The sequence below is a fragment of the Idiotropiscis lumnitzeri genome, chromosome 18, assembly GCF_059441095.1.
Source record: "Idiotropiscis lumnitzeri isolate Australia: NSW breed Sydney's pygmy pipehorse chromosome 18, RoL_Ilum_1.0, whole genome shotgun sequence".
NCBI classification, from domain to species: domain Eukaryota; kingdom Metazoa; phylum Chordata; class Actinopteri; order Syngnathiformes; family Syngnathidae; genus Idiotropiscis; species Idiotropiscis lumnitzeri.
Window position 1 is genome coordinate 11,473,798 of NC_142408.1, and position 12,140 is coordinate 11,485,937.

The following is a 12,140-nucleotide window of genomic DNA, read 5'->3' on the forward strand; positions in this document are numbered from 1 at the left end:
AGATGGTTGGTTGATTAACATAGCCCCATCTCGATTTTATGCTTTTTTAAAAATCATTTTTGTCGCAGCCAGTATAGTTAAACATACAAAACAATACAACTTTATTCACAGCCGAAAGTACAAAAAAACAAAAACAAAAAAACTCTGAGACTGGCAATAAGTAACTTGACGCAGCATCCAGTGAGGGGAAACTGACTTAAATGAGGGTTATAGTCATACTGATCTCAGGAGCAGGTGCATCATGATCATTTGGAGTAACGGTATAAAAAGTATTTAAAAAAAAAACAAAAAAACATGATCACGTGACTGACACGCGATTTACGCTGCTATTCTCACAAAAAGGGGGTGAGATAGTGCCGGCGATAATGAGCGCCGTTAATGTGCATTTTCTAACTTGGTCTCAGAGTCTGTTTTACAACTCAATCATTTTATGACATAAGATAACCATTGTTGGAATTTATCTTTATATCAATGTTAGAATTTAACTTTAACCCAATGTAAACTCAAATTAGTAATCTGACTCCAATTTGCGACCTTACCCAACTCTCACTCATCCAACAATATGCGCGCTCGTTCTGCAATAGAAAGGTATCAGGAAGCCGGCATTTTCACGCACGAATGGATTTATTCCCAATACAGATTTTCTACATGGCACCTAAATCTCGGATCCCTCTCAATACAAGTCTACACCTCTCGTGCCACCAACGAATGTGTTCTACCTCCGAGTTAGCCCAGTCCTGATTCATACTATACAACATGCAAAATGGCACAGACAAAGGCATCCTGGCATGATTCTATTGGCTATGTGTATTGCAGTTAACTTTAGCTCGCTCTCATTGGTCTTTCTCCTCCCGCCGAATCCCGTGGCTCCTCCTGCGTGCGATCCCCCGATGGCCGCTCCTTCCCGGAGTCATCTCGTCTCGCTCAGCGCCTTCTGCTTCTAAAACATTCCATTCTTGCACAACCCCCGCAACCAGTTTCGCGCCACCAGTCACACTCTCAGCATTTTACAATATCACATTTTCATACATTGGATGCACCAACATCTAATGAACTATGTTAAGCTCAAACTCTTATATTCCTTTAATAGTCAAAAGTATGAAATCCTTTAAGTGTAACTGAAGTTTAGACCATGCTAATGACCAGACACTCAGGAGAGGAATGCAGGAAGATTAGATCACAGCTGCACCACAGGAGGTGTGAACGAGACCCCTCTGAAACAATGGACTTCCATGCCAGGATCACAAAAGTGGCTCCGAGCAGTCTAACCTTTGTTCAGTTTTAAATTGACTGCCATTTACATTATCCTTTACCATGATGAGGTTAGGCTGCCCTCATAGTCACGAAAAGGGAAGAAAATAACGCGCCGGTTGTAAGCGCCGTTCATGCGCGTCTTAAAAGTTGGTTTGAGAGCGTGTTTACTATTATTTTGAAAGAATCCCACCACCACTTCCGGATTGAAAATGCTTTTCCCGCCCGAAGGTGCCCATGCCAGACAATGCCTTAGCTTTTATTTCGAAAGGTACCCTGCAATTTCCTGCCTGCCAGTACTCTTCAGGTCCCTCCGAGCATAGCCCATCGATTATAAGTACGTATTTGACATTTAAATGTTTGTTTATTATTTATTATTAGTTTTTGACTCAGTAGCGTCGTCTAGTGACATCACGGGAAGGCAGTTTATGCCACACAAATGACCGAAATACTGTCCCTCATTACTTCCATGACCGGGATTAGACATTGAGATTGGATAACTGACGTCTTGCAACGTTTTTTCTCTCGTTGCCGGATTCAACTAATTTTCATGCAAAAACACATTCAAGGCAGTGTGAACATAGAACGTTTGTAAAAAAATACTAATAAAATATATGATGGAGTTAGAGGGACGTGGTAATACAAAGCTATAGAAACATGACTTATTGTCGTTTTTTCACTGTTTAACACATTTCCCAGATATCTACAGCATTTCGGTGACATTATGAGAGAGGTGTGGTAATACAAAACTATAAAAAGATGACATATTGTCACGTTTTTCACTGTTTAACACAGTTTTCAGATATCAACAGCATATCTCTGACATGTGTTCACCAAAATACCCCAAGGGTCAAGAATTAAAGTATACTTTACAGACCTTATCTCTTCTCACTGAAATGATCACTCCTGGGGCAATGGCAAATCAGTTTTTTTGTTACTGTTGTTTCTTACTTATTCTTGTTATAAAGTGGGGGAGGGGGGCTGAAACCTAACAACAGCGTAGGGATGTGCATCTCTCCACAAAAGACGATTCGATACGATTTGAAAGTGGACCGATTTGATTGAGTTAGATCCAGGCTATTAAAAAATGTAAATTTTCCATAACATGTCCCCATGTTTTCTGCCATCACCCAGGATGATTCACATGCCAGACAGACAATTAGACCAGTATCGCCCCCTCGTTCAGGTGACGTTCACTACTTTTGTGAGAGTGATGGCGCTTGTCCCATTTGCTGGTCTAATTGTCTCCCTCTTCATTGGCATCTTCTACGACTTTGAAGAGGTAAGTCCTAACCAGAGTGGCCACAGTCCTTATCCTCTCCCCAAAAAAATGGTAAAAGCTGAATTGTTGATTCAAATCATGATGTAAAAGATTTGTTTTTTATTTATTCCCGACTCTGAAATGTATGATGTACCCGTAACCTTTTGTTGTATATTTATGTTGAGTGGCTAGTAAGAATTAGCATGAGCAGGTGCAGGAGAGATTTTCCTTATAATAATGGATGCCCACAAATGCTTTATATTCTTCCGAATCTTTGAAAAAAAATGACAATATTCATTCATTTTATTCTTCTACATTTTTAATCTTCTTTAATTAGAATCAGAATTTATTGTCATTGTACCCGGTATGCAACGAGATTCAAGAGCTCTCCTCTCCAGTGCAATAGAACAATAATTTAATGAAATTTATGAATTTTCATTAATTAAAGATTAAATAAATAAATAGAAAATAAATATCAAATTGGATAAATAAAACACATTATGTTGCGGTTCTACAAGGTAAGGGTAGTTGTGTGCGTGAGTTCAGCATGAAGATGGCTCTCGGGAAGAAACTGTTTTTCAGTCTGTTACTCTTTGTCTTGATGCACCTGTGGCGCCTGTCAGGCAACAAGTCGAAGGGCTGTGAGCTAATTTATTTTCCTTTTTTTTCTTTCAAGTTATATTAAAAGCTCAGTATTGAAGTTTTGAAATGAATGAAAAATTGTGTTTGTTTATCCTGATTTTAATATCAATCAAAAATCCTGATTCTTTTTTTTCCATAATTGCCTAGCCCTGGTTGTGGTGTTGAGTTTTATTGAAGTTTAAGCAGTTGATTTGAGTGTGTGTCCCCCACCAGGCAAAGCACCTCCCATCCATCAGCGCCGCAACCAGCCGTGTGCCAGCACAAAATATATGGCAATTTTGCATCGGGCTCCACTCGATACCGCGCTTCGTGTTGGCAACCACCTACTTTTCGTTCTACCGTGGTCGCTTTGCCAGCAAGGGATGGGCACTGACCTTGAGCAGGACAGCCTTCGGATGCAACCTGGCTGAAATCTGCTGCCTGCTCCTGCTCACCTTTGTTACATCCACGGAGAACGCCAGTGAGTAAAAGGCCTTCTCACACTGCACTTGCTCAGTGAGGCTTTTCCCGCTGGTTTAGACGACAATTAGAACGACCTAAGGCAAGATGTATCTGTCATTGTGGCTTAAGAAAATCTTGGCTTTGCTCATTTTAAGAAGGAGGGAGAGACAAACAGCACTTGTAGAGTTTAATTATGACGTTTACGGTAAAAATCAGCAAAAGAGCAGTCGGAAACAGACGTTTCCTGACGTCATCACGACACCAACTCTCGAATAGAATTTTTATTTATTTTTTTAATTTGCGGGCTGTTGCTGTCGCTCTGTGACATGACGTGGCATTCTGTGGCCCCACCACATCAGCAGATACACCGTGAATATGTTTAGTGCCTTGTGAAAAGGCCCGAAATTGATTAATCGGTTAACAAGATAATTGTTTTTTAAATCAGGCATTTTTTGGGGGAGTAATTCCGTTTTTCAAAGTGCATCCCTGCTGATATGCACTTCTTCCTCTAACAACTTGCCAGAAAACAGAGAGCATGTAGTTTACTATTATCCAGTCGTTTCATCTTATTGACTTTTCCGACTTCTCTAACCACGCTTTTTTTCCTCAAACGCAACTAGCATTCGAATTTAATCTCTGATAAGACAACATGCAGCAAATAGTGATCGATATTATTTTCTGGCGGTATCCCGGCATTGAAATTATAGCTGGCAAATGGCAGTTTTTTTTTTAGCTGTTTGGTTAAAAAATAATTGTGCAATGATCAAAATCTATTTTATTTATTAACAAAATCTTGAATATTTGGTACATTAAGAAAGTGGTGAGCGGTCAAGGCCTTCTCGGCTGGCCTAACATAATCGTGATCATATTCCTCATATTGAGGTCATATCCGAGTGTTGAATTTGTAGGTTAGAGTTTTTATCCAATCAGAATCCAGAATTCAGCTAGCTCGATTTCACAATCCCAGTAGGGCGCACTATTCGTCCAAGGCCTTCAAAGACAATCTTGCAGGCCTCTGTTCTGTGTCTCAAGGGGCCTTTTACAGTTGATAGACAGTTGCGAAAGCCAATCAAATCACGAGTTGATGACAGTAAGGCCTTCTCGCTGGCCTCACGTTGAAGGCGATGAACGCGTATGGTGATTGCATACTCACTCGTGAGGGGGCAGCGCTTTGCGGATTCAACACACCAGAAAGTCTTATCTGGCAACTGTTCGAAAATCTAAAATATATTCTCGCTTTTTTTCAACCTCAATGGCCGAAGGAGGGAAAAGTGTGGATTTGATAGAGATGCACTTGCGAGGACATTTTCCAGACTGACCTTTCAAGAGAAGCTAGGTCGTCCAACACTCACTCAGTAGTGCGTCAGTGTCTTTCTGGATATTGTTTCTCCAGCCGTTGTGTCATCAATGATGGTGTTATGAGAGGTATTTATTCAAGTCGGATTAAGTCGGACTTCACTGAAGGCCTGCATGTAAAATGCACGGCCTTCCACTGCATTAAGGTTAAGTTTAATTGATTACATGAATAAAAATGCACAAATGAAAATATTTTCACATTCTTATTCTGTTTTCATTCATCTTAGTGTCCCATCATTTGTGAGCAATTTTTAAACAGACTCACAGGCTACTCATATTGCTCTTAGGGCTATCTTGTGCGGGCTGGTACCATGTTTTTCTAAATAATACAATAAACATTAATCAATATAGCAAAAAGACATCAGTTTAAGTATGGTTGAGTTATTAGCGCAGTTACTCTCTCTCATTTTCTTCCCTCCCGAGTTCAGACTCTCTTCCCCTCCGTGTCCTCTGCTCACCCCTCCTCTCTTTGCTCTGCTGAGAAGGAGGAAAAAAATAGCCACTGGCCTCTGAACATGAACTTCTAAAAGTTGCTCATCAGCCTGTTTTTTTCCCTGCTTAAAAGTGCCCTAAAAAAAGATGAGATGGACCTTTATGGACAGGTTACACCGTTATTGAAAGTGACTTTTTAAAACCACGATAAATTGTCAAACAGGTAATCATTCCCATGCCTAGAACCAAATCATTTTCACATTTTCTGTGTAAGTATAGTGCCCCACCAATATTGTGTCTACGCATATATAGCTCAACTTCCCATGCCTCACTGGCTACATTAAAATTCATTATCATGCCCATCCAGAATTTCTACATGGATTTACCCCCCCCCCAAAAAAAACCATGTGAAGTGTATGAACTATGGATAATAGGCCTGCACGATATGCGGTGTGAACATCGCGATTGCGATGTGCGCATGCGCAATAATCACATCGTAGGACGTGCAATGTTTCTTTTTTTTTTTTTTTTTAGGAACACGGAAACATTTGGTTTGTTTCATAAAAGCAGCACTCTACACTATGCTCTCCATTGTTGAGACTGCACAGACCGTTTGCTCACGCCCCCTGCTAATTAGTCAATATTGCAATGGATATATCGCAGCCTTCCCAAAAATCGCAATGTCATTTTTTCCCAATATCGTGCAGCCCAAACGGATAATATCTCATTTTTTCCTCTCTATAGGTGTTCACAGAGTTGGCTTCGTCTTGTTCGTTGTAACTTCAACAGCCTACATTTTGACGACATGGAGGCTGTGGTCTGTGATCACAAGTCACTCTGTGAACAAAGAGGTGAATTCAACTTAAGTTTACGGATTTTGATTTTCTCATTCAATGGAGTTAGGTTCATAAAGAGAAGCATTGCGTGTATTCAGTGATTTGGTAATGATCAAACACGTTTCCGTGACAGGAGCTGAATTCATACTGGTACAAGAAGACCCTCGCTGTCTTTAACCTGTGCTGCAGCGTGGCTACTGGGGTTTCCTTCTTTTTGTATGGAGGTGAGCCTTCATGACGTGATCACTTTTAATGGCTCGGTCAAGTGCGTGGGTATTGTTGACTCATTCACAGTCCTGATTTGTTTGTCCTACAATGCAGTGAGAGATTAGATACTATATAGTAGAACCTACAAAGTGGAGCATAACTGTACAGTGAGGATGGTCTACTTCCATGTACAGTAGTTTTACTTTTGAAGCCAATTTTCACATGATTTAGTTTCTGTCACCCAATGAAGACTCATATTAAGATGATACTTATAATGACTAATGGAATGAGTTTATAAATTATTTGGGAGTTTACATTAGACTGTAGTTTGTTAAAACTTTAAATTCCAAAGCGGTTCGTGGATGGATGGCGAGTTTTAATTTGTTTTTAGAGCAGGTTTGTTCCTTTACATGTTTTAAAAATTCTTCATTTTAGTTGAGTTTTATTAGTTTTGGTTTTTAGTTTCAGTTCATTTTTATACATGACATATTTGTGGAGTGAAGGTCACAAACTGTTGTGTAATAAAGTGAAGTTAAATTGACAGTTCAATCTTCTTTGTTCTGAAGAGTCTTACAGTTATACCAAAATAAATACATTTAAATTAAACCCATAAAGCTCTTGCATGAAATTAATTGTCAAAGGCAAATACGCAGGTCATTTTTGCTGTAATTACAGTTCGCTGTAATGACGTAATCTCTAGTTTCAGTTATCTTTTTTTTTTTTTAAATAACTCATCTTTTTGTTTCTTAAAATAGAAGAGACGTTAACCAGTATTGAATATTACAGTATCCATCTAAAATAGTGACTTCCCAATCCCAAATCTGATTTTACCCATACGACTCATCTTAAAATGACTTGATCGACCCCAATTGACCATCACGTGATCGTCACAACTCTAAAAATAAAGTAACTATGGAACTGAAGTAAAGTAATTGTTGTTGTCAGTCGGTGTGTGTATGTGTGTGTGCGCACCTGATGTTCAATTAATTATATTGCTCATATTGTAAGTGTCATTTCAGGCTGAATAACTTGTGCCGTTTTTGAGTAATTCAACTTTGTAAATCCCACTGTACACTCATGTCTACATTTGCTAAATGTCCTTAAAAGCAGCACTTATGTCTTGTCTGTCATGGAATTGCATGAAAGGATATTGTAATAAGACAGAACTTGTTTGTAGATGTGATCCGGCAAATACAGCACATACAATCGCATCATTAGAGAGAATTTCGCAAAGTCTACAGCTTGGCCCGTGTTTTTTTTTTAAATGTCATTTCTCAATGATAAACATGGCAAAAAGCGGAAGTGTCCACTTACTGACGCTGCATCTTCTGCCTTCTGTTGTCCTCAGTCTACACATGCTTTGCCATATTCGAGTACCTGGTGGCCTTCTCCAACATGGCCTTCCACTATACATCGATCCGGGATTTTGGTGACCAATTTGTGATGGTGGGTGAACTTCCTGAAGACAGAAAATGCTGAAAACCATGTGACCCACTTTACACATGATGAAAGAGTTAAAGAGAGTCAGGTAGAACAGAGCGAGCAAGGGACGACCCAACTTCGGAGAGGCCGCTCCGCTGCCCGGCTCCCGTCGCCATCCAACCGCGGGGGGGAGGGTGGTCCGGTAAAAGAGAGCGGGCAAGGGTCGACTCGACGTCGGAGAAGCCGCTCCCCTGCCCGGCTTTGAAGTTCAGTGGACACACATGATCGTGCTGGATGGCTCGTTGGCGCAGCTCGTTGGCACACCCAATTAAATTGTCTGTGAGGCTCACACAGTTCAACAAATATTGAGTGTGTGCATACGTTCAAGCGAGAGCAAAAATACCACGACTCCCACAAACCCAACCTTCTCCTGCATGGCGTGATAGATGAGCATGATGCTGCTTCTGTTGGTCACACTGGATGGCAACCAAGGCAAGGAAAATCGACTTTACAGCAACCCCTGGACCACTGAATGCCGCTGCCCATTTGGAGTCTGAGGAGCCAGCTGATTTCCTGCAGCTGTTTCTCACAGATGAGCTTCTGCAGCACACCGCGGATGCCACCAATCGCTTCGCAGACAATTATTTTCACACAAACCCCAGTGGTGTTCACTGCAAGAAACTGCGATGGAGACCAACGACTGTTGCGGAACTAAAATTATTTTTTGGGCTCAGTTTTATCACAGGATTTGTGAAAAAACCAACCCTTGCGATGTACTGGTCTGTACATCATTTACATACAGTCCCTATTTTTGGTCAAACAATGGCAAGGAACCGCGACCAAAACATTTTGAGATTCCTTCATCTCAATACGGCAACAACATTTGACGCATCCGATAGACTTTACAGGGTCAATCAGGTGCTCAATTACCTGCTGGAAAAATTCAAGGCACTGTACCAGCCAAACAAAGACATTTGCATAAACGAGGGGATGATGAAGTGGCGGGGGCGCCTTTCATTTAGGGTTTACAACCCACAAAAACCAGTGAAATATGGCATAAAATCATGTATTTTGTGTGACTCTGAAACAGGCTATTGTTTCAGTTTGCAGCCATACAAAGGTGAGGCTTGTACGGTTGCCAACATTGTGTCTGTGCTGCTTGACCGCCTCACCGGACAGGTATTGTTAGAATAATATGAAGAGGTTATTATACATTTGCCGTGATGCAGCTTATTTTAATATGTAGTGCATATACCATGTTGCAGTTTAAAAGAGTCAACTATGCTGAGTGTTTACAGTCAGAGTGGAGGTACAGGAGGACACCTCTACTGCAGGGAGGTGTCTGCAATTGGCAGGGCGGCGGCACTTCTTCAGAAGTGAGGATGAAGTAAACAACATCATGATGAGTCCTGATAGAAGAAGTTGGCATCAAAGGCTGAAGGAATCAACATCGTGCTGGGTCCTGATAGAGGAAGTTGACGTCAAAGTCAGCTGCGACTCACAGCGGCACGCCAACGATAAACCGGACTAAACCAGTTTTGAGTAGACGAACTGTACCACCCTTGAGTGTAATCTGATTTCTTGAAGTGTAATCTGATTCCCCGATGTTATAAAAGGGAATGTGTGAAAAGCATCGAGGAACAGAAGGAAGATGAAGTTGCCAAATAAACTTTGTTAACCTCTCTGTCTCCACTTGAGCTGAATGCCTCTCTTCTTTTAGCTACGAACCCTATATGTCAAATTGGCGAACCTGACATAGAATTGGTCCTTCGAGCTGTGAGCCCAATATACTGGAGGTGTCCAGGAGCGAAGCCGACGGCCGGGGACAATCGTGGCCACGACGAAGATTCCTTTTTCTTTTTTCCTTTTTTTTTGGACCTGGTCCTCGACTCTGCTGCTGGAGACTGAAGGTAGAAGGGAAGCTGCGGCGGAAGATACTCAGCTCATCTTTGGGAAGTCACTCATTTCCGAATGGGATGAATGAGTGCATGTGAAAGTACGTAGTTAAATTCCGCATAAACAGGAGGGCGGACTCCTCTGCAAATCAGTCGTTAAATTCCGTGGATATAGGAGGGCGGACTCCTCTACGACTAGACAGAGTAAGTCTTTAAAACTGTGTAAAACTGTAAGAATACTAGTCAATGTTAGGTGAAGAGACAGAGATAGTCTATAAAACTGATAGAGGATAACAGGGTGTATCCTACGCGCGTTTGAAAAGAAAAAAAATGAAAAGAAGAAAAAACATAGTGTGAATGAAAAAGTGTGATGTGAATGGAGGCTTGCAACCTCATTTTGGAACAGGAAAATTAACTGACAACTGTCTGGGAAGCGGAGGCAAGAATTCCCCGCCATTTGTGGTAGAAGCTTGGGAATTACCTAAAACAGAGTAATTGTCAGCCTGTTCAGGGACTGGAGGACAGTTTAGTCACCCTAGGTGAGCCGCTGTCTTCCAACATGGGGAAATCAAACAGTAAAAAAGCTGAAAAAAAGGATCCGAAGCAACAATTGATGTGTAAGGACTGGAAATTTATAGAAAGCCAATGTCCAGAATAAGTAAAACATTTAAACTCATGGATAACAAAATGTGAATTCGCTGGTCAGCTTAATACACAAAAAATAGTCGACTTACAAGATAAAATAAAAATGAAACGAAAGAATAATGTAAAAAATATGAATAAAGACGGATATGAAGATACAGAATTTTGGATGACAATGGCACTACGACGAAAACTAGATAAAAATAACAAAACCAAAAAACAAACCGCAAATAAAGGGAAATGGGAGGAGGATGAAATTATGTTTCAGAGAAAAGAAGATAACGAAACAGGACGGGACGTAGGGGTAGCAAAAAATACAAAATCCCTCCAATCATCCTTATATCCGCCACTTCCTACTTCTCCTTTTCCACCATCACCCGAACCGACCGTGGATAAAGCTATACATACGTGAATTAAGGGGAACTTAGGTGTTAGATTTTCAATAACAATGGGAAAAACTTTTTCTCCGGAGTCACTAAAAGGCTCCCCATCGGAAGAAGAAATTCAAGATTCTTTTCCGATGATAGAAATTGCTAATCCTAACATTGATGATGCGTCACCAGTAATTTTAGTGCATCGAACATGGACACAGGATGACGTTAAAAAGGCGGTAGAAGGTATTACGTCCCATAAGATTGATGTTAACGAATTTTTGCAGCAAATGGAAGACCTCAGAAGGTCTTACCACTTAAACGGAATAGAAGTCCAACAAATCTGGATGGCTGCTCTGAAAGGTGATTGGCATAACATTAGAGGCGATTGGGAACCAAAAGAGTGTCAGGCTGTTCTAGCCCATGATAGCCGAGAACTCACACATCGCGTCCAAAGACTAATGGAGCGAACTAGAGAAAAATTCAAATTAAGAGCTAATTATACGGCTATAGGAAGAATAACACAAAAGGAAGGAGAATCGTTTGACGATTACAGGGCAAGATTAACTGCGTGTTTCAAAGCAAACAGCGGCATTCCTGAAGACCATACTGAAGGGAGCATTTTTGAGGAGCAGTTAAATAATGCCCTACACGCAAATGCGCACCACACCATTCACCAATGGGTTGAAAAACATTGGGTAGATAGAGCAACAGGCACGCTAGAACAATACATTAACCAAGCGTTACATGCTGAACGAATATTGCAAGCTAAAAAGAAAAAAGCAGATACTTTCGTTGTTGAGACTGGGGAAAATGAATTTTATTTCCAAAACCGTGCTAAAGGTTTTAATCAAAAAGCGGGGCTGCTTCAAAGGTGGGATTGGAAACCACCCCCCAGAGGAAGAGTTAGAGGAGGTCTTACAGATCGAGGACGAGGCTATGTGAGTTCTTGAAATATCACTTGTTGGAGTTGCGGAGAGATAGGACATTTTGCGAACGACTGCCCTCGTATTATTTTTGGCGACAATCCCCACGATAAAAATAAAGCATGACTAGGAAAAATAAATATCCCACAAAATGAGATATAAAATACTGAGGTAGACGCTGAATTAAATCTACAAGATATTTTAATATTTGATCATTTCAAACCAGAAGTACAGCTAACAGTAAATGGTAGACCAATTACTTTTCTTTGTGATTCGGGAGCATGTAGAACTGCCTTTAAAGAACCAATTCCTGGAGCTTCAATGACGAACAACAAAGTATTTGTCAGGACGGCTCAGGGAGAGTTATCTGAAGTTTCTGAAACACACCCCGTTTGGATAAGAGACCCTTTAGGGGGATCGTGTAAAATACCAATACTGGTAGTACCAAATTGTCCAGT

The 12,140-nt window shown here is 40.8% G+C and overlaps 1 protein-coding gene across 1 annotated transcript; it reads left to right on the plus strand.

The window, feature by feature from the left end:
* Positions 1-2,386: 2,386 nt before the first annotated feature.
* On the plus strand, positions 2,387-11,701 carry LOC148319522 (acyltransferase PGAP2-like). The gene is made up of 9 exons (XM_088282085.1): positions 2,387-2,549; positions 3,351-3,614; positions 6,128-6,234; positions 6,353-6,443; positions 7,775-7,872; positions 8,295-8,340; positions 8,939-9,027; positions 11,044-11,313; positions 11,600-11,701. Exons 1-9 carry the CDS (start codon positions 2,387-2,389, stop codon positions 11,699-11,701), a joined length of 1,230 nt encoding a protein of 409 aa, XP_088138211.1.
* The last annotated feature ends 439 nt before the right edge of the window (positions 11,702-12,140 follow it).

Bases quoted from the DNA above. Each gene is read 5' to 3' on its own strand.
- LOC148319522 (XM_088282085.1), top strand. From the start codon at position 2,387: ATGATTCACATGCCAGACAGACAATTAGACCAGTATCGCCCCCTCGTT. The intron at 6,444-7,774 runs GTGAGCCTTCAT...TGTTGTCCTCAG, and splicing joins TTCCTTCTTTTTGTATGGAG to TCTACACATGCTTTGCCATA. The intron at 9,028-11,043 runs GTATTGTTAGAA...GAATTTTTGCAG, and splicing joins TTGACCGCCTCACCGGACAG to CAAATGGAAGACCTCAGAAG.